Raw genomic sequence first — 25,320 nt, 5'->3', positions numbered from 1 at the left:
TCTCTTTGGCTCTTATAATACTCTTCCCATGATAACCCGAGGGGGGGAGCGAGAAGGAAGGAGGGAGAGAGGAGAGAGTATGTGTGATATTGAGCACTCTGTAGTCTTTTATTCTCTGCATGTTGACCAGTTGTTGGTCTCTGTTTTCATATTCATCTGCTAGTAAAAACTTTTCTGATGAGGGTTAAGAGATGCACTAATCTGGGTATGTTGTCATTAGAAAACAGTTTTAATACAGTGCATTTGGCTGAATAATAGTAATAGGTTCTCGCCTAGGGCCTATAACCTAGTCAGTGACAGATTTTTAGCCTGGTTAATTGTACCAGACTAGGGTCCATCTTATGTAACAGATTTTAAGTCCAATAAAAAAAAAGTGATTGGTTACTCTTACGACATTCCTGCCACTATTACAGCAGTGGGGGCATACTTTGCCAGGCCAGTCATTGTTGTAGCTCACAGGGTTCACAGCTGGGTAAGACTGATGATGACTTTTCTCCCCCAGTAGTGTGCATAGAATCTTCCAGCACTATGAAAGCTAGCCAGTAGGAATGAAGCTTCCAGGTTGGTACCAGCTTGATTTCTCCATGTCCATACTCAGGTATGTGGTGTCTTCAGCAACAGGGTCTTACTGTCAAGTAAGGATAGTCAAGTGCAATGGCCATAGCCTGTAATGTTTGCGGTGGGGGGAGGGTTGACAGTTTCTGAAGTTTGGATTTTATTTCATTCATCTCTGCGTTTATCCTTATGCTGGTACTGCACTATCTTGATTCGAGTTAGCTATGTTTTTTAGTAAAATCTGAAGTGAAGAACTGTGAGCACTTTAACTTTTTCTTTTTCAATATTATTTTGATCATTTGTATCCCCTGTGATTTCATGACTTTAAGAATCAGCTTGCTGAGCCGGGCGTTGGTGGCGCACGCCTTTAATCCCAGCACTCGGGAGGCAGAGGCAGGCGGATCTCTGTGAGTTCGAGGCCAGGCTGGACCGACAGCCTCCAAAACAGAGAAACCCTGTCTCGTAAAACCGAAAAAAAAAAAAAAAAAGAATCAGCTTGCTTTTTTCTGCGAAGAAGGCAGGTAGGATTTTAATAGCAATTATATCATGTATTTTTTCATTATTTTTAATCTATACTTTATTGTTAATTTTGTTTTTAAATTATATATCTATTATACATGCATACACACATATGTATACAAAATATTTGTCTTAGGTTTCTGTTGCTGTGGCAAATACCATGAACAAAAGTAATTTTTGGAGGAAAGGGTTTGTTTCATTTTTGTAACTCTTAGATCACATTCCACCATTGAGGGAAGCCAGGGCAGGCAAGAGCTCACACGGGCAATGGAGGGGAGTTTCTTACTGTCTTGCTTCTTATTATTTGCTCAGCCTGCCTTTTTATGGCACCCAGGAATACCTGCCCAGGAATGGCACCACCCATTGTGAGCTAGGCCCTTCCACATCAATCATTAAGCAAAATAATACCCTGTAGACTTCCCTATTAGAGGTATTTTCTCAATGTGGTTCTCTCTTCTCTAGCTTATGTCAAGTTGACATAAAACTAGCCAACAATGTTTTGTGTGTGTGCGTGCATTCCCATGGTGAGTGATGGTCACTTTGTGGAGCTGGTTCTTTCATTTCACTTTTATATGAGTCTACAAGATCAAACTTAAGTCTCCAGTCTAATGCGACAAGTCCCTTTCCTACTGAACCATCTTATTGGACCTTTTTTTTAAAGATTTATTTTATTTATGTATACAGTATTTTACTTGCATGTTTGCATGCCAAAAATGGGCATCAGATCTCATTATAGATGCTTGTGAGCCACCATGTGGTTGCTGGGAATTGAACTCAGGATCTCTCGAAGATCAGTCAGTGCTCTTAACCTCTAAGTCATCTCTCCAGCCTCCCTCCATCTTATTGGCCCTCTGCTTAAATCTTAATGTGAAATTACAAGATATAAAGCCTGTCAAATTCATGTCTAAAATCCTTTAGACTCCCTAAAGGATTCCTTTTTTGTTTGTGTCATGTTGATATTCTAACATTGGTCTAGTTCTTTTTTTCTTTACTCTTCTTCTTCTTCTTCTTCTTCTTCTTCTTCTTCTTCTTCTTCTTCTTCTTCTTCTTCCTCCTCCTCCTCCTCCTCCTCCTCCTCCTCCTCCTCCTCCTCCTCCTCCTCCTCCTCCTCCTTTTCAAGACAGAGTTGGCCTGGAACTTGCCTTGTAGACCAGTCTGGCCTTAAACTTTCAGAGATCTGCCTGCCTCAAATCTTGACCTTAGCTTAGGCTTGTTCCCAACTAGCTCTTAAAATTTAAATTAACCCATTTATATTAATCTGGGTTCTGCCACTTGGCTCGTTACCTTTCCTCAGTACTATATGTCTGACTTCTTCTGAGTCTAGCTGCTGAATCTCCTCCGATTCTTTCCCAGAGTTCCTGTCTCTGCCTAGAAGTCCCACTTATCCTCTCCTGCCTAGCTATTGGCTGTTTAGCTCTTTATTAAACAAATCAGAAGGTGCTTTAGGCACATGAAGTTAAGCAAAGACACATCTTCACACAGTGTATAAAAAGATTATCCCAAGTTTGTTTGTTTTGTGGGTCTAGCCCAGGATCTAGCACTTGCTAGGCAGGTGTTCTATCACTGAGCCGTAACTATTGTCTGTTTTCTCAATTTACTTAATTTGAAAACTTTTTAAGTCATTTTTAAAATTTTAAAACAATCTTTTCTCATTTTACATACCAATCCCAGTTACTACTCCCTCCCCTAATTTGAAAACTTTTAAAAGGAATCTTAGTTCCAGTGATTACCTTTTTTATTCCTTGATCCCTGGTTAATTGGCTTCTTTGGCTCCCATCATAGCATCCATTACATTTCCAAAACAGTCTGGATCATGTAGCTTTATGCTTGAAAATACTGCATGACTCTTTACCAAAGCCATTATTTATTAATGAGTCAAATCTGAATTTCATAATGAGGCTGTCAGAGGAAAAACGGAGTGTACATTTCTTATGCTCTCACCTTCTATAAAGACACTCTGTCACTAGATTTGTGGGGATTTTTCCCTATGTATCAAATAATTCTGGAGAAGATCTAAAGTGGATATACTTTCTCTCGGTTTTGTTAGATAACATCAGTTTCCACAGTTGAGTTCTCAGCTCTACAAGGTTGCTCTGCTTCATACACAGTATTTCAAATAATAGGATGTCATATCTCTTATGGACTGGCTACAAACCTGGACTTTTATGATCCCTTCTTTGGGTTCAATTAATTTGCTAGGATGGCTTATAGAACTTGGAGGATCACTCATATTCCTCCCCCCTTTTTGTTTTGTTTTTTGTTTTGTTTATTGTTTTGTTTTTTGTTTTTTAAGTGCATTGTAAAAAATACAAAAATAAGTTGAAGAGATGACTAGGACTAGGTGTGGAGGGTTGCAGCTTTTATGCCTTCTTTGGGTTTATACTGGGTCAATACCTTTACTTGTTCGGTAACCTAAAGGCCTCAAGTCTTGTTAAAGAGTTTTATAGAGCTTAATCTCTAGCCTCCATCAGCCCACTTCTCTGGAAGTTAGCTGGGGGGGGAAGGGGGGCATGGAAAGTTGTACTCTGAATATTCCGATCAATTCATCTTTACTGAGACTATCCTAAAGTCTTTAGGGGTCTATACTAGACAAAGGACAGTTTCAGTCACTTAGGAAATCCTAAGAGTTTTAGGAATTAAGTGACTGAGATAAGAACAGAACTAAGTATATATTCTGTCCTTCATGCCCATTAGTTGCACATATATGGATTCAACCAATTGAAGATTAAACATTTTTGGACGCTACAGGGCATAATGCCCCACACCTTTAATCCCAGTAGTCAGGAGTCCTAAGTCTGTGAGTTTGAGGTCTGCCTGTTCTACATAGTAAATTCCAGGACTACAAAGAGAGACCCTTTATAAAAATCAAGGAAATAAAAAAGGTTCTTGGAAGTTGAGGCTGTAACTGAGTTAGTTTGTAGAATACTCCCCAGCAGTCTGAGTCAGTTTGATCCCAGCCCCACTATAAAGCAACTTATCCTCACCCGTTAGCTCAAAGCTAGCCTGGGCTACCTGTTCTTTTTTTTTTTTTTTTTTTTTTTGGTTTTTACGAGACAGGGTTTCTCTGTATTGTTTTGGAGGCTGTCGGTCCAGCCTGGCCTCCAACTCACAGAGATCTGCCTGCCTCTGCCTCCCGAGTGCTAGGATTAAAGGCGTGCACCACCACCACCCGGCTACCTGTTCTTAAAAAGAAGAAAAAGAACTAAGTGTGGTGGCACATCTTTAATCCCAGAACTGAGACAGAGGCAGGGAGACCTCTTATGGAATTACATGGTGAGACTTTGTCTTAAAAAAAAAAAAGTAGGAAAAAAAGAAAAACTTACATCATAACCAAGCATGTGTGTGTGTGTGTGTGTTTTGTTGTTGTTGTCCTATTCCCCAAACAACATCAGAATCATGTATCTGACTTTACATTGGTTAAGTAATATAAGAATCAAGGAGGATAAATATGTTATAGTTAGACGCAGATACAATTCTCTTTTATATAAGATTTGCACATCCTCAAACTTTGGAAGAGTGGAGCTACCACCTGTGGGAATGGACCTCCCCTAGTTTATGTCATAGCACTTTGGCATGTATTTTAGTTACTTTTCTTTAGCTATGACCGACCTTAACAACGTAAGGGTGGAAAATTTTACTTAGGCTCATGGTCGTAGAGGGGTCCATTGTGGCATGAGGGTGTGGTAGAGCAAAGCAGTTCACACCAGGCTACAAAGCAGAGAGAAAAGAATGCCATTGCTATCTGGCTTTTTCCTTTTTTCTTCTGTATTTGGAATAGTGCTACCCACATAAAAAGCAGTGTTTCTGTATAGTTACTCACAGAGGGCAATTCTAAGTCCAGTAAAATTAACGAAGAAAAACTATCACAGTGGCCAAGCTTTTAGGCCACTTTTCATGTATTTTCATGCCTTCTACCTTAATTCACCTCAACCCATAACTCTCTACCTTGTCAGTTCTGATCATTATAAATGTATTCTTTTAAGAAATTGTTATTGGCCAGGAGGTGATGGTGCACGTCTTTAATCCCAGCACTCAGGAGACAGAGGCAGAAAGACCTCTGTAAGTTTGAGACCAGTCTGATCTACAAGAGAGGTGGGGGGAGGGAGGAAGGGAGGGAGGGAGAGAGAGAGGGAGGGAGGGAGAGAGGGAGGGAGGGAGGGAGGGAGGGAGGGAGGGAGGGAGGGAGGGAGGGAGGGAGGGAGAGGGGAGGAGAGAGAGAGAGAGAGAAGTACTTTGGGCACATCAGCTCCTGTCCTCCGTCTGCCCTCTCATTAGTCCCCTTCATCTTCTGAAATAGCCACCTTTCTATGTTCATCTGTATGTTGTGTATCTTTTTCAGTGGTGGTGGGGGTGCATGTGGTATCATGGTTAAATGTGTGTGTGGCTAATCCTAATTGTCAACTTGACAAGATCTAGAATCACCCAAGAAACAAATCTTAGGGCATGCCTACACAGGTGTTTCCAAATTAGGTGAATTGAGGTAGGAAGATTTAACATAAGCATGAGTGGGACCATTCCATGGTCTTGGGTTCTGAATTGATTACAAAGAAAAAGCAAGCTGAGGGCCAGCATTCATTCCCTGTGCTGTTTGGCTACAGATCGGTGTGAGCAGCTTACCAATTATGATGTACTGTCTCTTTCAACCATGAGCCAAAATAAACCTGTTCTTCCTTAAGCTGCTTTTGTCTGGTCGTGTCTCACAGCATGAAGAGGAGTAACACACTCACTCCTGAATACACACATGTATGTTCACGCACATGTACATTCCTTATTAAGAGAAAACATATTGTCTGCCTTTCTGAGTCTTGCTTATTTCACTTAATATGAAAATCTCTAGCTACATTTTCCAGCAACTGACACATTTCTTTCTTTATGGCTGATTGTAACTTTTTACATGTACAATCTTAATTTTCTAGTTTTATCTTAAAAATATCCTCATACATTTAAAATCTACTAATTTGACTTACATGTGAGCTTCTTGAGTAAAATTTTCTTTTTCCTTTTTTTTCCTAGACAGGGTTTCTCTGTGTAGCCCTGGCTGTCCTGGGACTCATTCTGTAGATCAGGTTAGCCTTGAACTCACAGAGATTTGGCTACCAAGTGCTAGGATAAAAGGTGGGTAACCACCACTGCCCAGCAAGAGTAAATTTTTTAAATCTTCTGTGTATTTGTTGAGCCTTATAATGTTTATAGACCTTATATTCTGTTAATCCTTTGTGTTCGTATATGGACTGTGAGCTTAAGTCAGAGAACTTAATTGACCTTGGTTTTTAGTACTTATTTTTAGTTACTTGGGTATATATAGATAGATCTTGTTCTCTTTGTGTGCCCTTTTAGTTTTAATATTAATTTGTCGGGGGTCCTGGGGGGGTTGAACCTACAGTTTTGTGTACACTAGGAAAATGCTTTATCACTGAGCTGTACCTCACTGCCCTCTGTGCGTTGTGTTTTGAGGCAGGATCTTTCTAACTCACTCAGATACCCAGGCAGGTCTTGAATTTGTCATTCTTCTCCTTAGCCTCTCAGGTAGCTGCACTGCTAGACCCAGGTTTGTTTTCATATTTATTAACAAAATATTATCTGAGTTTAAGATCTGTTTCAGTTGTTTCTGATGTAATAGTTAAGAATAAAGGTTTTTCTAGGACCAGAAAGGTGGCTCAGCTGGTAAAGGTACTTGCCACCAAGCCTTACAAGCTGTTTCATTTCTGGGACCCAGAAGTTGAGAGAGAACTGCCACAAGTTGTCTTTTGACCTGCACAAGAGTGTCTAGCATACTCAAACACACTCCTCTAATAAATAAGTAAATAAATATAATTAAAAAAGAATAAAAGCTTTGGGATCAAATTGCAGCATCATTTTGTAGCTGTATGATTTTGGACTAAGAAACTGACCTTACCAATTCTCTACTTCTGTATTTGAAAAACAAAGGAAATGCTAATAATCTTATAGCATTATGAGAATCAAATGCATGAAAACACATAAAATGGAGTAATGCTTGCATATTGTATATATTAACTATTATTTCTCTTTAATTTATTCACTTGCAAATATTGCCTCACTTTATTAGGTATTGCATTAGGTACTGGGACAATATGTGCTCCCTGTATGCCTCAGTGAGCCTTGGCATTTACTGGGTACATAGAAGTCATTTGAGCAGTTGTTCTAGTGGTGGTTGAAGCTGCTTCAGACACATGTTTTTATTGAGTTAACTTTATTAAATTGTTTCATTAATTACATAAATATAAAAGAGAAACAATGCACTTACTATAAAGTATGGAAAATGAATGCATTAAATTATCACCTGGTGATAAAATGAATTGATAGATCCTAGGGAATCTGCTACTGACCATGTTTTGATTGCTCAATACAAAATTAACAGTTTACTCAAATCTGTATTTGTTTTTCTTTTTTAAAGCAAAGTAATTCAAGCTAAGTGTGTGATGTAAGCCTATAATCCTGGCACTCTGGAGGCAGATAGGAGGGACAGAAGTTCAGGGCTAGTTTAGGCAACTCGTTGAAAATGCCTCAAGATGAAAAGTAAAATAAGAGGCTGGGGGGGAGGGTTTATCTTAGGGGTAGAGTACTTGACTAGCACGTAGAGGATAGTTGATTCAGTCCCCAGTACTGCTAAACAAACAAACAAAACAGCAAAAAGCTGGGTGATTTTGATAGCAAGGTACTAAGTGTTATAGTATAATATAGATATTTTAGAGGAGCATGCTAAAAGGAATTAAATCTAGTACTGTCTTTTGTTTTCATATGATTGAAATGTCTTGGATATAATGTAAATGTTGCAAGAAGCTGGGCACAATAGTCTATACTTGTAATCCCACGATTTAAAGTGTGACAAATGATTAATCTTTTTCTTGTTTGGTTTTGTTCTTTTATAGTGTTAGGGATAGAATCTCAAGTTTCATGCGTGCTATAAAGTGCTGTATTCACTTTAGTGTATTTCCAGCAATGAAAATGAGGTCTCAAAGTATTGACAGCAAATTGATTAATTAAAGCTTTGTACGTTTTCCATGACTGAAGTTAAGTGAAAGGTTGCTAATTGATCATCAGTGTGTTAACTGATAACCCAGATTTGAAAAAAAAAAATTACAGGCCTGTAATTCCAGCACCCAGGATTTTAAGGTAATCCTAGGCTAATAAAACTTTGTTTCTAAAAGCCAAACCAGACCAAACCAACAGTGTTTGTTGCTAGAGTTTTCTTTTGTCCCACCAGGTTCTGCTGCCCTTGAGCCCCCCAAAAACACACGGACACTATATTAATTATAAAGCTTTTGGCTGATAGCTAGGGCTGCTTATTGGCTAGCTCTGTGTTAATTATTAACCCGTTACTACTAACCTATGTATTTCTACAAGGCCTTATCTTACCAAAGAATACCTGGTGCATCCTATCCTCCCGGTCCCTACATGGCATTCTCTTGAGGTCTCCCTCTGGCTACCTTTCCAAGAATTCTCATCTCCTTGTAGCACCTATCTTCCTGCCCCTATTGGCCAGTGTTTTATTCATCAACCCATAAGAGAAACATATAGAAGGACATTCTCCATCAGATGTTAAATTATTAGCAAAAGTGAGACTTGACTGCATTTTATTTTAAGTGAACAAATTACTTTTGCAACTTGTTTTAATCTTTTTCTTGACTCTTGACAGATTTTTAGACTCTGGTGTGTCACTGTTTTATTTTTACAAGCTAGCTTCAGAGATTGTCTACTCTCATTGTCTCATATTTCATTTACCCTCTATAAATTGGCTTCTATCCCTTCCAATCTCTAATGACTATTTATATGAGTACCCTTCGCTGTGTGTGTACGTGTGTGTGCGTGTGTGCGCGCACACATGTGCACATGCGTGCATGTGTGCACATAATGTATGTGTATGCCCACCATGGACACCTGTGAAGAGGCCAGCGGAAGGATTGTACATCCTCCTCTATTGCTTTTTGCCTCCTGCCCTTTAGACAGGATCTCTCACTGTCTCTGCAAGTCAGTTTTTCGTCTAGCAAGTCTTAGCAATCATTCTGTCTCTGCCTCCTCATGAATGAAGCACTCTTACCTGATGATCCTGAGCCCATGGGTGAACTTTGCTATGGAATGTGTCATTTCCGTAATTAACCTGGTCTCAGAATTTTCTTCCTGTCTAGGTATTGTGTGTTTTCTTTTTTGAAGGATGCTTTATTTTTGTTCATGCTGATTTACATTTTAAGTTGCAAATTTATATTTTAGAGTTTCTTCTTTGTTTTCACAGGGCTTTTGTTTCTGTCTTCTAAGATTGTCTGACCATTTGGCCCAGGCTGACCTTGAACTCATGTAATGGAGGCTGGCCTTAAACTTTCCCGCCTTTATCTGCCCTCTCAGTCCCCAACTCATCTATAGAATTTTGAAAAGTTGTATCTTTTCCATATAGATGTGGCATTTAGGAATCAAGTTTTCCAGGTGTTTGTGATGATAGGCACAGCTGGAAACCACTGACCTAAAGTTCAAATTCTTCATGTAATTCCTGCCTGCCTCTCCAGCACCATGTCTGTGTGCTCCCCCGTTTTCTGTGTTGAGTCAAGTGTAATTTCCTGGGCTTGATTGTTTTGGGGATGGTAGTATACTTTCTTAAATCAGGAGATGGTTCCAGATTTCTTTCTTTTTTTCTCATTCCTTCTATATATCTCAACTAGTCTTGGATTGCATGTGTTAAACTAGAGTTGAAATGCACAAGGCTGATCCAAATCAGTGAGACCAAAAAAGATCATGTAACTTGTTTCAGTAATGTAACTGGTATATGTCAGAATGTGTGTAAAATTAAGTGTTTGTATGTCTAACATAGTTCTTACTGTGTCTGCTCAGGTTAATCTTAAGTGACTTTTTAAATATTCTTCTTTCTAACTAAATGACCTTTAGTTATTCCCTTATTTATTTCTTTACTTATTTAAAATTTGAGTATGCAAGGACCAGAGCAGGACCTAGTGATGGGTGGATAAGAATAAGTAATATTAATTTCCTCTTCCTATGGTTTCAAAATGCATTTTATATAATTTACATGGTCATAAAGTACTAAACAGAACTGGGCGTTAATCTTTAATGGATCTTTAATCCCAGCACTTGGGAGGCAGAGGCAGGCGATCTCTGTGATTTCGAGGCCAGCCTGGTCTACAGAGTGAGTTCCAGGACAGGCTTCAGCTACAGAGAAACCCTGTCTCAAAAACCAAATAAATAGATAAATAAAAAGTAAATGTAAAGTACTATATAGAAATCCAATTTGTTAATTTTTTAAAGGAGAAACCATAGTATATCCTTTTCCACTGTTTTCTTTCTTTTTTCATCCAGGGAAAGACCATGTTTGTAGATTTATTGGCTGTGGGAGAAATGATCGTTTCAACTATGTGGTCATGCAATTGCAGGTATGTTACCTTGAAAAATGCATCTTAAAATCTTTTAGTTTTTATCAAAATACCCAGTTACAGTGCAGTGCATAAAAATGACAGCATTCTTTTTATCGTGTCCAAATGCTGTACACTGTGTACATGGAGATTTATTTAAACTTGCTATAGAGTTACCAAAAAATTAAATGGTCATCTATTTTAGTTTATCTGTACCTTTATTGGTTGTCATTTTTTCATACTGTTTAATCTTAAAATGGATCATGGGCTATATTGAACCTTGTCTTTACATGTTCCTTCCCTTTTCATGTTTCCTATCTCAGGCATTTCAAATCTCCACTCATGCTCTCAAGTACCAGCCTCTTCATTAAAATTTGTAAGCATTAGTTAGAGTAAAGGATGAATGCTATTTCACTTTCTTTTTCTATCAGCATAGCACTGTTCATTCCCTTTTAGATGGGAATAGAGTTTGCTGAAAAAGTAGCAGTTCATAAAGAAAATGCAAAAGTAACAGTTACAATAGGGAGAATCAGGAACCTATTCATTTCCTTGACGTTGCCTCTGCCTTTAAGCACAGGCAGTTATGGTTCACTGCCTGATTTTCAGTATGCACAGTTTACGTTCATCTTTAGCAGACTTTATTTTGGGCATTTGGTTTCTTTGTTTTCTTTCATGTTATTTACATATTTAAATTCATAACTCTCACTTAAATGTTTCCCCTTCATTTCAGAAAGCTTTTCTTTGTCTTTTTCTCAAGTATTCTTCAGTATTTGATGTCACCCTTCCTGTAAGCTATGTAGTTGTTGTTGATCTTTTTAAAATATGGTCTCACTGAGTAGCACAAGATGATTTTGAGTTCACTGTATAGCTAAGCCTGACCTTAACCTCAGGATCCCCTACCTTAGCCTCCTGATTTCTAAGATTTCACCATGGTTGGCTTAGTCTTCTTTAAAATTAACTAATTGGGAGTTGGAGGAGTTTGTCATGCTGTGTGTGGAGGTCAAAGGACAACTTTTAGGAGTTGGGTCTCTCCTTCTCCATATGGGTCCCTGGGTTTGAACTTGGGCATCAGAGTAGGCAGCAAGTACCTGTGCCTGCTGCGCCATCTCACAGGCCCTTAAAGTCTTTCTGAGTTACACAGTTCCTCATTTCAAGTTAGCATACTTTAATTTATTCAAGTGATTACCTTCTTTCATTTTTCATTTCATTAATGTGGTCCCTGTTTTCTCTCATATTGACCACTAGTGTGAACTATATTTATATAGTTTTGCCTGGAAAAAAGTAGCACCAAACATTAATTTTCAGATTTTTTTTCTTCTCTCTCTCCCTCCTTCCCTCCCTCTCCCTCTCCCTCTCCCTCTCCCTCTCCCTCTCCCTCTCCCTCTCCCTCTCCCTCTCCCTCTCCCTCTCCCTCTCTCTCTCTCTCTCTCTCTCTCTCTCTCTCTCTCTCTCTCTCTCTCTCTCTCTCTCCTCCCTCCCTCCCTTCTTCCCCCTCTCTGTCTCTCTCTCCCTCCTCCCCACCCCTGGGCCAGCCTGGTCTACAAAGTGAGTTCCAGGATATTCAGGGCTACACAGAGAAACCCTGTCTTGAAAAACAAAACAAATATAAAGTCCAGTTTGAAGAAAGTATTGATGTTTCTAAGTCAAATTTGTAATAGCAGACATGCTGATTACTTCTTTCTATATTTTTATTTTTTTGTCATATGTACTTGTTAATATATAGATAAAATATCATTGAATTTATGAAACATGAAAATAATCTAATATATTTAGAATGGGAGAGAGTTGTGTTTGAGGAGGCATATCATTTATGAAAATATATTGGCAGTGAAGTGATTGTTACTTTTTCTGTTTTTATATTTGTTTTTGTTTATTTTATTTTTGTGTGGGTTTTTTTTGGTTTTTGTTTGTTTTGTTGTTGTTGTTTTGGGTTTTTTTTTTTTTTTTTTTTTTTTTTGCTTTTGGTTTTTCGAGACAGGGTTTCTCTGTAGCTTTGGAGCTTGTCCTAGAACTAGCTCTATAGACCAGGCTGGTCTCTCAAACTCACAGAGATCTGCCTGCCTCTGCCTCCCAAGTGCTGGGATTGAAGGCATGTACCACCACCACTCGGCTGAGTTTTTGTTTTTTTAAGACAGGATTTCATGTAGCCTAGGCTGGTCTTGCACTTTGGTCTTGCACTTAGTATGTACCCTAGAAGTGCCTTGACATCCTAATCCTTAGGCCTCCACCTGTCATGTGCTGATATTACAGGTTTGAACAAGCACATCTGGGCTTGTTATCATTATTAGCTACTATGCTTGGTTACTGACCTCTTATTTGGGGAGTTCACTGCATTACTCTCTCCATTAGGTGTTACCTAGTCTCTTTCCCCTTCCTTTGGATCTCATCCTCTTCCTTACCCAACATCTGTCTCTGTGTCTGTGTCTCTGTCTTTTTTCTCTTTCTTTTTTTATTTAGTTATTTATTTAATTTTTTGTGTATGATAGGATCTTTTTTTTATCATTTTTTATTTTAATTTTAAATAGCTTGTTTTACATGTCAATCCCAGTTCCCTCTCCCTCCCCTCTTCCCGCACTCCCCTTCCCCCCCTCCCTCCCACCCTATTGCCAAATCCTTCCACATAGGGGATATCTAGAGTCTGTCATTTTACTCTTGGTAGGGTCAAGGCACTCCCCTAAGAGTCCAGGCTGAGAGAGCATCTCTCTTTGTGCTATAGGCACATGAAGACAGTTTGTATATCAGGGATGCACACTGATCCACAGCTCAGGGCCCCATAGGTTGCCCAGGCCTTCTCACTGACACTCACATTTGGGAGGTCCAGATCAGTCCCATGCTGGCCTCCCCACTGTCGGTCTGGGGTCCAAGAGCTCTCCCCTGTTCAGATCAGCTGTCTCTGCTGGTTTTGCCAGCCCATTCTTTGCCAATTTGCTCATCACTCCTCTCTCTCTGTCACTGGGTTCCTTGGGTTCAGTTCAGTGATTAGTTGTGTGTTTGCCTCTGCTTCCATCAGTCACAGGATGAAGGCTCCCGGATGGCTATAGACATCAAGTTCATTATCAGGAATGGGCATTCGAGGTGGTCCCTCCACTATTGCTTAGCTTGCCAATTAATGTTATACCTTTAGATCACTCGAGGTCACTCTGGTGCCTGATCTGTCTTCGATCCTATGATTCCCTCTTCCCCCTATTCTACCCCCACCCCCTCAACTTCCTGTTCCCCCATGACCAACTCCCTTCCTCTTTACCCCCTCTATTCCCAGTTCCCACTCCCCCCCACCCCTCGCCGTGTTCCCCATCCATTCAGAGGATCTTGTCTCCATCCTCTTCTCTTGGGTACTATGTATATATGCATATCTTTTAGGTTCTTTCCTGTTTCCCAGACTCTCTATCTGTTGAAGTGCAGACTGGCACTATCCTGATCCATGTCTAAAATCCATATATGAGTGAGTACATATCATGTTTGTCTTTTTGCGACTGGGTGGGTATGATAGGATCTTGCTGTGTAACCACATTTGGCCTAGAAGTCCCTTTGTAGACTAGGTTAGCCTCAAACTTTTGCCAATAGTCTCTGTCTCCCGAGTACCAGAATGCAGGTATGTGGAACCATTCCTGGTCTTATGCACTTTCATTACTCAAACAACAACAAAATGTAGTTTCATCTTGTTAAATTTATAGAATTACTTGGTAGAAATAAGCTCTAAAAAATTTCTTGCGAATTACTTTATGAAAAGATCCCCCTTTTAAAAAAACAAGCCCTCCTCCCTACACATCATTCTTGTGTCAGCCTTGTATTTATCCTCCCAGATTTTGTTAGTTTTTTTTTTCTGGTGTGTGTGTTGTTGCTGTTGTTATGAATGGGGATCTCATTCTATAGCTCAGGCTTTCGTGGAGCTATCTCACTTTGTAGTACAGGCTGGCCTTAACTTTTGTCTCCCTAATGTTGAGATTAGCTCTGTGTGATGGTACGCTCCTATAATTCCCAATCTTGCGATAGAGGCAGGAGTATAAGAATTCAAAGTCAACATGGCAAGTTCCAGGGCATACAAGAGCTACATAAACCCTGTCTCAAAAACAATCAAACAAACAAAAAACAAAAAAAAGAATTTAAAGTCAGTCCTCTGCCACATAGTAAGATGTAGTCTAGCTTGGGCTACAGAAGACTTGTCTTAATAACAACAATAACAAAAACTACTAGAATTATAGGCATGAGACATTATGCCCCAATCACCAGTTCATACATTGAAATTACATTTTATGATATTTAAATAATTTCTGATATCATTAATCATGTTGATTCCATTGAGTTCTTATGGTAGTAGTTTTTTGGTTTTGTGTTTTTGTTTTTGTTTTGTTTTGCTTTTTTGAGTTTCACTGTGAAACGTTGCTGGCTGTCCTGGAACTCACTCTGTAGATGGCTAACCTCAAACTCACAGAGATCCTCCTGCCTCTGCCTCCCAAGTGCTGGGATTAAAGGCATGAGTCACCACTGCCCATTAGTAGTTGTTTATAAATTAAATCTTGGTATTATCTGGAATGTACTTTTTGTTTGTTTGTTTTTTCAAGACAGGGCTTATATAACAGCCCTGGCTGTCCTGGCACTCCCTCTGTAGACCAGGCTGGCCTCTTTGAGAGCTGAATATTTACTGTATCATATTTGTGAGGCCTGAGCTTTGATGCCAGGGTGGGAAGGAGGCTAGGAAGTTGAAGAGTATATGAGAAGTTTTAGGCATGTATAACATAGTTTATTCACTAGCACACAGACTAACAGGCAGGCAGGCGCTTACAGACAAGTGAGCATAGCATACAGCCTGCACAGGCAAAGTCTAAGGCAAGGATACTTGCCTCCAACCCCAAGGTCATATTGGTAGGGGAAAAAAGCCCACACTAAAAAATGGCATTTACCTGATATTGGTGGTACACGCCTTTAGTCCCAGATCTTGGGAGGCAGAGGCAGGCAGATCTCTGTGAGTTTGAAGCCAACCTGGTCTACAAATTGAGTTCCAGGACAGTTAAGGTGGTTAAAGGGCCCTGTCTCTAGAAACTTTAAAAAAGAAAAAATGGCATTTTGCCAGAAATAGTTATAGAAGAGATTACATCACTGCTTACTCTGAGTTCCTTGGATATCCTGTACCAGCTACCTCCCCAGATGTCTAGTTCATGTTTTAGCTGACTCATACCAGGTATCTATACCTAGTTGTTTTAAACTTTTGATGGCCTTTATGGCCTTCTATTTCCTATAATATTTTCTAATAATAATAGTCCTTAGGATTTGTTGAATACTAGGCAATATTCCAGAAATTTCATATGGATTGTATTTAATCCTCATAAAATTATGTGAAAAAATTAACTTTTCTATTTAAAAAACTGGTGTGTAAAAATTAAGTAACTTGTAGGGAGTGCGTTGGGTAGTAATGAGGAATGCTGCTGTGGCTATTGTGCTGGTTAGTGTAAACTTGGTGCAACCCAGAACCACCTGGGAAGGGGAGTCTCAGGAGTTGTCTAGGTCTGGTTAGCTGGTTGGTACTGCTGTGGCGGGGTGTCTTGATTTTTAGTTGGTGTAGGAAGATACAGCCTTTGTGGACAACACCATTCCTAGGCAGGAGCTCCTGAACCCCGAAAAAGAGAAGACAGCTAACTGAGGGCAAGCAAGCAAGGATGTGTTCATTTTCTTTTTGCTCTTGACTCTGCATGTAATGTGACTAACTGCTTGAGTTGCTCTCTTGACTTTCCCAAAACATGATGAACTGTAACTTAAAAATTGTAAGCCATATAAACCTCTTTCTTTGTTACTTTTTGACAAGGTGTTTATCATAGCAACAGAAATGAAACTAGTACAGATGCCTGTATTTTATATTTTATTCTTTAAAATAGTCACATGTAAGGGGCTGATGATGTAGCTTAGTTGGTATAGTTTGACTAGCATGCATTAAGCTCTGACTCTGGGTTCAGTCCCCATCATTTCATAAATTTGGCATGGTGATGCACACTGGTAATCCCAGAAATTGGGAGTTGGCGGCAAGATCAGTTCAGTGTCATCCTTGGTTGCACAGTAAGTTGAAGGTTAGCCTGGGATACATGAGACCCCCTCGGGAAGAAAGAAAAGAAAGGAAAGGAAGGAAAGAAGGGTCAAGTCTACATTTTTTAGACTAGCAAGGATAAATCAAAACATGATGACTTAGAAACATGGTTACTAACAGCATGCTTATGCTTAGGGCTAGAGAAGATGATTCAGTGGTTAAGAGCTGTTGCTTCTTTTCCAGAGGACTGCAGTTCAGTTTCCAGCCCCTATGTTGAGCAGCTCACAGCCATCTCTAACTCCAGCTCTAGGTGATTAGATGTCCTCTCTGGTTTCTAAGGGCACCCACAGTCATGTACACAAAGACATAATTTTTTGAGTTAGAACATCCCAACTTAGACAGGAGCCTTACTGTTTCCATCATAGAATTTTATAATGTGGTAGTATAGTAAATGTTGAGTCTTAGCACTACATTAGGATTGTGTTTTAAAGTGATTATCCAATTTCGTAGGGTCGGAATCTGGCAGATCTTCGACGTAGCCAGTCCCGGGGCACATTCACCATTAGCACTACTCTTCGGCTCGGGAGACAGATTCTGGAGTCTATTGAGAGCATCCACTCTGTGGGATTCCTTCACAGAGACATCAAACCGGTAGGTAGGGGTCTTGTCTTTTCCAAGCACAGAAGAAGGCTATTGTTTGGTACTTCTAATGTTAGGGGAAGACAGATCGTATGATAAATGTATTTTTTTGTATTTGTTGTGGTTAAATACAAAGAAGTGCTTTTATTTTTATAATGCCCTGAAAGTAAAAATAATTTACCTTTTAGTTTGCTTAGTTTTGTTTTGTTTTTAAGGTAGTAATTAGAAACTACAGCTTATTTTTAATAGCTTTTCTCATATCATGGAATGTTGCTTGCCAACTAAATTAAAGTTTCCATGCTTGGGACTAGAAGATGACTCAGTTGATAAAGTACTTGAAGGCTTGGGTCTTGAGTTCAATACCTGGAACCCATGTTTAAAAAGGGGGGGGAGGGCTGGCAGTGGTGGTACATGGGAAGCAGAAGCAGGAGGATCTCAGTAAGTACAAAGCTAGCCTGGTCTACAAAGTGAGTTCCAGGACAGCCAAGACTGTTACATAGAGAAACCCTGTCTCAAAAAAAAAAAATGGCTACGGTGGTACACACTTGTAATCCAAAGGTGAGATAGGAGGATCTCTGGGACTCGCTGGCCAGCCAGCCCTAGCTTGCGTGAGGAACAACACTGAAGGCTGTCCTCTGGTCTCCACCTGCAGCTTTACACCCGTCTTCACATAAAAGTTTTGTGCTTGCTAGTTTTTAATTAGACTTTGCTAATATTGCTAATTATTCAGCCCCACATATAATCACTGGTTTTAATTGTGTGTTTTCTGATACCAGTTGTTCTTTTTCTCAAGCCACCAGATGTATTCACTAGAGTAATCAACTATGAAGGACTTTAGCCTTCTCCTAAGGGCTACTGTGGAATAAAATTTGTTCTTCCTTTTTTTGTTCAGTTTTGTGTTTCATAGAAATCATTGTTTCCATTATTGAAATGTGCTTTTCTTTATTTATCTAATATTTTATTCTTCATAAGGGACAATGCCCCATTTCTGATATCTCATATTTATAAATGTATTGATGCTGGTGCATTTAAAAAGTATGGCCATCTATATTACATCATTTCTAAAATTAGTTTACATGAACATGGCAACTAAATTTCTCCTAAGTGAGTTCTTCTAGAGTTAGAACCATTCTGAAATTAGAAACTGGTTATCAGTTAATATTTCATTTAAGTAAAACAGTATGAGTAAGTGATTTGTTTTAGGTCAGTTATTGCAAGGGGAGATTGAATTTAAAAAGGTTCGCAGCATGGTGAGGTAGAACCAGAGTTACAACTGGAGAGTGTGTTGTTGCTGTGCTGTGCCTTTTTTGGTCATTATTTGAGAAACCTGACTTTGCCTTTCATCAGAAAACTTAAGTAAAATTATACTTTTAAAAATAATGTATTTTTATTTTGTGTACATTGGTGTTTTTCCTTCATGCATATCTGTATGAGGGCATCAGATCCCCTGGAAAAAGAGCTACAAACAGCTGTGTGTTGCCATGTGGGTGCTGGGAATTGAACCCAGGTCCTCTGGAAGAGCAGCTGGTGCTCTTAACTGTTGAGCCATCTCTCCAGTCCCCAGTAAAATCATACTTTTTTTAAAAAAAGTAAAAGTTGATGTCATACCTTGGATTTTACTATTACAAATTTCCTTATTTGCATATCTGTCTTTCCAAATTTGCAGTCATTTGACACAACACATTACATAGATTTTAGGTTTAGAGGCTTTTTTGTTTTGTGACAGAGTCTCTGTGTAGCTAAGGCTGATCTTAAGGTCAGGGTGATCTTAAACTGATTCTCTTGTCTATTTCCTAAATGCTGAAATTAAAAGTATATGCCATCATATCTGGCTATACTGATTTTTGGTTTTTTTTTTTTAGTTTTCAAGACAGGGTTTCTCTGTAGCTTTGGAGCCTGTCTTGGAGCTATCTCTGTAGACTGGGCATTAAACTCAAAGATCCACCCGCCTCTGCCTCCCAAGCACTGGGAATAAAGGGATATGCCACACTGTCCAGTTTATTTATTTATTAAGACAGGGTCAATCTATAACGTGTCATACAGACCAGTCTTACTTTGAACTTAAAGAGATCAGCCTGCCTCTGCCTTTAGTACTGGAATTAAAGGCATGCACCATCATATCATGGCCAACCTTTATACTTAACTAAAAGGTTGAGAAGTGATAAAAATGCTTTTACAGTATGTGGGTTTCTTCTGTCCATAGCTTCCCTTATTTAGGAGGTTGGATTGTCATTTGAGCAGTAACTTTAACTAGAATCTCAAGGAACTATATATGTAACTATGTTATTATTATATGTAACTATACAAACATTTAAATTTATTTTTGCTCAGTTTTCCTGGGGGTAGACAGACATTAACAACTCTTTGTCAAGTCACTAATTGTATTTACAAGCATATTTCACTATGGTCCAGCAACTAAATTATACTATATATTAATGCACAGTAAAAACCATAGACTTGCAGTAGTGTATCTGGAACATGCTATATAAACTAGAAGAATTCATGTAGTGTGAAATGTTAGCAGGACTGAGTATTATAAGAATATATATTTTCCATCTTTATTTTTTTTCTAGTCAAACTTCGCAATGGGACGCTTTCCCAGTACATGTAGGAAATGTTTCATGCTTGATTTTGGCTTGGCCCGACAATTTACCAATTCCTGTGGGGACGTCAGACCAGTAAGCTTTTTCATTACTATTTCATATTTGATAATTAAACTATTTCTAGTATCAGTTTAAAGAAATGCTAATTATGTATGAGAATGAATGTTAGGAGGAAGGTATGAAGCTCAGTGAATAAAAAAAGGATGTTTTTGTATTGAAACCAGTAGATTACAAGATTAAGAAACTAATGTCTAGAATTAGCTGCATATAATCAGTAGGAAACATTAAAGAGATCAGTATTGACTTGAGATACCCCAAGATCAGATTCTCAGCACAAAGGAGATTTATTTACTCCGTGGGGACAAAGGGCAGGGGGTAAGAGGCAAAGATAGGAGATGGAGGGCAAGGGAGGAGGGAGGAATATTTGTCAAGTGGGAGGGTACAAAAGACAGATGACAAAGGACTGCCTCTGGATAGAGAGGAGACAGACGTGACACATGGGCAAGTGGCAGTCTATAAAAGTACAAGGGGAAACCCTGTGTGATATAGAAATGGTGCGGGGGTGGGGGTCGTAGTGATGGTGGTAGATTATTGAATCTACTTTAATCCAAAGAGCAATTGTTTGAGCTGCAGAAATGGCTCAGTGGTTAAGAGCACTGGCTCCTCTTCCAGAAGTCCTGAGTTCAATTCCCAGCAAACACATAGTGACTCACAACCATCCGTAATGGGATCTGATTTCCTCTTGTGGTATGCATGAAGACAGATCACTCATATACATAAAAGAAATAAATATTTTAAAAAACAATTGCTTATCTCAAAATATTTTACATTGGTATGAATTTTAGTTTATTGATACAAATTTAAAGTTAATTTTGATATATGTATATTCCACCTGTTTAAGATATTATATTTCTGCAACTTATTTAAAAATGTAATGTATAATTAAGAAATACAGAATTACAAAAATACTGTTAGTCATCTATAATAGTCAAACTTATAGTCATGTTAGTAAGGTTTTCTAGATATACAAAGATATATTTCAGATAGATAGGCATTATTCAAACATTTCAAAGACCTACAAAATTTGCTCTTTAAAATGTTTTTAATAACTTAGACAGTGAGACTCATCTGCTCTTGGCAGCAACAAAATACTCCAAAAAAAGATGATGGGCATCAAAGAAACTCCATGTGAAATTTGTTCTCTTTATGGCAAATGCTAGCCATGTGGGCAAACAAACTGCCCTTCCTCAATTGTTGATAGTTACTGTCCAAACTGAACCAGCAGGACACAAGAAGGGTGACTGCAGAGCTTTACCAAGACAAGATAGGACAGTCTTTCAGGATTTCCTACTACACAGGAAAGTCTGTCAGATATGCTGGGCCTGTAGGCCAAAGATGGATATCTCAACAGAGAACCTTGGGTGGCTGTCCAGGCAGCCAGCTGTTCCTGTTATTTCTCACATTTTTTGGAAGTCACTTGCTCTGCACTTCTTGCTTACTCAGGTAATATTATTTCCTTCTCAGGTCTTTGATGGAGTTAAAGACTAAATTGTTACAATTATCATTTTTTCTTAGTTATGATAAAGAAGGTAAATTAGATATAAAACTTTAAACTCACCAAGATAAGATAGATAATTAGGTATTTTCCTTAATTTTGCTAAATACAAATGGACTGGATATTGTAATTGTTTTGTTGTATATAATTTTACTATGTTAAAGTTAAAACCTCCCTTTTTGATTAGACAGAAAGAGGGAAATGCTGTGGGATAATCCTTCTGTAAACTGTGTATATGTGTTGCTCTCATTGTTTATTGAGCTGATTTGACCTGTAGCAAGGCAAACTAAGGCTCGGTGGGAAAGCCAAGCTGAAAGTACAGAGAGGAAGAAGGGTGGAGTTAGGGAGAGTGATGGCAGCCAACTTCTGGGGAAGCAAGGTGCTTGAAGCCAGGTAAAATCTGTCCAGGTAGAGGATTTTTACTGAACTTACCTCTTAAGATTTTTGCTGGGGCTGGAGAGATGTCTTAGCATTTAAGAGTACTGGCTGTTCTTCCAGAGGACTGAGGTTCAATTCTCAGCAACCACATGACAGCTCACAGTTGTCTGTAACTCAATTCCAGAGATTCTGACACCCTCACTTAGATGCAGGCAAAACACCAGTGCACATAAAATAAAAAGAAACAATTTTTTAAAAAACACATATTTTTGCCAAACTGGACTAGGAAAGACAAACAAAGATGCCCCCTAATCAAGGCCAACTTTAGAAGAGACTTCAGGGAGTCTGGCTAGAGTCGTGTCAGGAGAACGTGTGTCAGAGACAGTGCACCAAGCACATCTCGTTCTCTTTACCAGCAGGCTGCTCAGACAAGGTGGAAATGCTCCAGTCCTGCTCCTTCTAGAAAGAGAGCCCTTGGTGGACCCTGATGGGGAGGCTAGTCATGTATTCCTAACTGCAGCAGTTTGGAATGGAGTCACTTTAGTCAACCTGGCTGAGAGTAGAGAGCAGTCTTGGTTTGGATACCACAGGATGTTCACAACTTTTCTTGAAAATATTTTGTTTGCCTTTAAAGCTGTTTCTAGAGGCTTACGTGTTTTGTTTTTAACTAATGTTTTACCAACTTTCCTGGGAAGTGAGCCAGGCAACCTCTATATTGTTTGGCTGGCACTTCATCTACGATTATAACTTTTCTGTTGTTTACTCTAAATTTTTAGTTTGTTTAAATTTGTTTTTTCACTGTGATTTTTATTTTTGTCAGGCTAACTAGTGGTATAAAAGTTAAAATTTTGGGCTGGGCGGTGGTGGCGCACACCTTTAATCCCAGCACTCGGGAGGCAGAGGCAGGCGGGTCGCTGTGAGTTCGAGGCTGGGCTGGACTGACAGCCTCGAAAACAATACAGAAAAGCCCTGTCTCGTAAAAACCAAAAAAAAAAGTTAAAATTTTGGCTTTGATTGAGCCAATTGTATACTAGTTATACAGACAAATAAGAAAATTATAATTAAGGTCTAGGCATATGAGAATCTTTTTTTGTTCTTTTGGAATTTTTTTGTGTCAGGGTTTCACTTGTGTAGCTCTGGCTGTCTTGGAACTCACTTTGTGGATCAGACTGGCCTCAGACTTAGAGATCTGCCTGCCTCTGCATTCCAAGTGCTGGATTCAAAGGTATGCACTGAATATGAGAATCTTATGTCCTAGAAATTAAGAGAATATCTTTCAGCCATGGTAATGTTTCTTTGGTTTATATTTTTATGAATAAAAAATGTTTTTTAGTTGAAATAAGATTACTTAACTTCTCCTTCTTTCATCTTTCTCTGCCAGCTACTCTTCTCTTGAACCCCTGTCACATACACTCCCATCAAGGGTAGTCTTGAGATAGCCTCTTTTTCTTTGATTGTATTTGTTACATACTTATGTATATATGTATTAGTATGTACAATATAAATACAACCTGTTGAGTCTGTTTGTCATTCGTGTCTGTATTGTTTCAAGGTTGACCACTCAGCATTGGACACAATAAGGGGGCTCGTCCCAGGGAAAGGCTGATCCTCCGCCTCCTCAGCAGTCAGTAGTTATCTGTAGTTCTTTGCCTGGGTGGGATCCTGTGCAATATTCCATTCCACGTTAATGTATCCATTTACATTTCTATTGTCCCAGTGCTGATTATGTAGCCATTCTATTAGAGACTGTGTCACAGCAGACTTCCTGATATTCTGACTCTTCCATGATGTTCCCTGAGCCATAGTTTCAGGAGCTATGATGTAAGTTTATCCAGTGGAGTTGGGATCCCCGTGATCTGTTGATCTCTACTGCCACTTCCAAGGCTCCAAGAAATACAATGTCAGCTGCCAAGGGAGGGAAGCAATTAAACAGTCCTGCCCAGCTGCAGCACCTTTAACCAAGACAATTACCAACATGGGAGGATGTGCATAGAGCTGTGAGAACTGGCACTTATTTGTCAGTGCCAAGCAATAACTGCCTAACTGGATTTATGGCCCATTCAACAGGAGGGAAAGCATGCTTGGTACTGGACTGGAAACCTAGTAAGTTTCACGGGGCTGGTGAGGTTGTGGACCTTACAAAGAATCTACTAGCCAGGTGGTGGTAGTTCCTGCCTTTAATCCCAGCACTCTCCAAGCAGATGTATGTGAGTTAGAGGCCAGTCTGGTCTACAGAGTGAGTTCTAGGACAACCAGGGCTACACAGAGAAACCCTGTCTTAAATCCCCCCCCCACACACACAAGAATGAAAGAAAGAAAAAGGAGTCTACTACTGCCACTTTGCTGGATCAACATAACTCTTTACTTCATTCTATACCTTATCCTTTACTCACAGATAAAAGCGTCTCTTTACAGCAAATGGAGACCATCACAGACAACCACAGCCGAATACAGTGCTCTGTATTTTTGACATCTTGACTGTGATATGCCAGGATAGCTTCTTCTCTGGTCATGTCAATTTGAAGTTCATAATACTTCATAATAAACCCCTTGTGTCCAGGGGTTTATTTCTCTAGGTTTATGAAATTCTTGGCTATAATTTTATTTAATAGACTTCCATAATATTTTAACATAATTGTCATATCTCTTCTATGCCATGGATCCTTATTGGGCTCTTGAGTGATAATTGTTCTTTTGCCTGGTCTTATTTGTTAATGCTGTTTTCTTCTGTATTATATGTTTGATTGATTATTTCTCTGTTTATAAAACAAGCACGATCTTACTCTCCCAGAATGTATCCTGTGGAATGAAGACAACCAGTAAATAAAAATGTAAACAAATAGGTAATAAACACACAAATAAACCTGCCGTGGGGCTTGTAAAAGACAATCTAAAAGCATGGCACCTGTACATTGCAAGCAAGGCGAGGTGTTCTACATTCCGACAGTTAGTGCTTCTGTGTAGGTGCTCTAAGCAGAGGTTGTAGTTACAAGAGTTAGCCCAGAAGGATGCAGTGAGGTAACAGCCTGAAGAATCTGAAGAATAGCAAGTGTAAAGTGAGAAGGCAAGATATAGAAAGTCTTTTAAGCCAAGTAGCATGTGGTCTTTATTTGCTGTTATATTGTCTGGGGTATGGTCATGTTTGACTTCATCTCTATTACCTAGCATTACTAAGTATCCAAAAACTTAAATTTTAATGTAAATTGCTTATGCAGGTAAGTATAGATATAACCTCTTTCAAATTAAATTTGAATAAAATAGGCAAAATATGGTGAGATTGGCATATTACATTATATAGTGGTTCTTCATGTTCTTGTATGTATTTCTAACCAGAGCCTAGGCATTAATGTGTATGCCATGATGCTTTGGTACTTGACATGATTCTGGGTCAATAAAAACATTTGATTTTCCTAATGTACAGAGATGTATATTTCATAAACACATTTGGGGTGTGTGTGTTCTCCTTGGTATCAAATCCAAAGCCTTGCCCATAGTAGGTGATTGTGCTATCAATGAGCTACATCTCCCTAGCCCAATATCATTGTGTCATCACACTTTAAAATAGGTAGATAAGCCTATTATAAATAGCTCAGCAGAAAAGGCACTTGTCACCAAGCTTGATGACTTGAGTTCAATCCTCAGGACCCATATGGCAGAAGAAAAGAATCAATTCCCAAAGTT

The 25,320-nt window shown here is 39.0% G+C and overlaps 1 protein-coding gene across 6 annotated transcripts in view; it reads left to right on the top strand.

Moving 5' to 3' along the window:
• The window catches only part of Ttbk2 (tau tubulin kinase 2), a 129,027-nt gene that overhangs the window by 55,979 nt on the left and 47,728 nt on the right, over window positions 1-25,320 (top strand). For all 6 annotated transcript variants that reach the window (XM_040746124.1, XM_040746125.1, XM_040746126.1 and 3 more), the window contains 3 exons: window positions 10,396-10,469; window positions 16,975-17,115; window positions 19,677-19,781. In XM_040746124.1, the coding sequence (XP_040602058.1) occupies window positions 10,396-10,469; window positions 16,975-17,115; window positions 19,677-19,781 (320 nt within the window). The remainder of the gene's footprint in view (window positions 1-10,395; window positions 10,470-16,974; window positions 17,116-19,676; window positions 19,782-25,320) is intronic.

Source organism: Mesocricetus auratus, unplaced genomic scaffold (genome assembly GCF_017639785.1).
Source record: "Mesocricetus auratus isolate SY011 unplaced genomic scaffold, BCM_Maur_2.0 Super-Scaffold_100004, whole genome shotgun sequence".
In the NCBI taxonomy this organism is placed as follows: Eukaryota; Metazoa; Chordata; class Mammalia; order Rodentia; family Cricetidae; genus Mesocricetus; species Mesocricetus auratus.
Note: the sequence above shows the minus strand (reverse complement) of the source record. Positions and strands in the feature narration are given on the sequence as shown.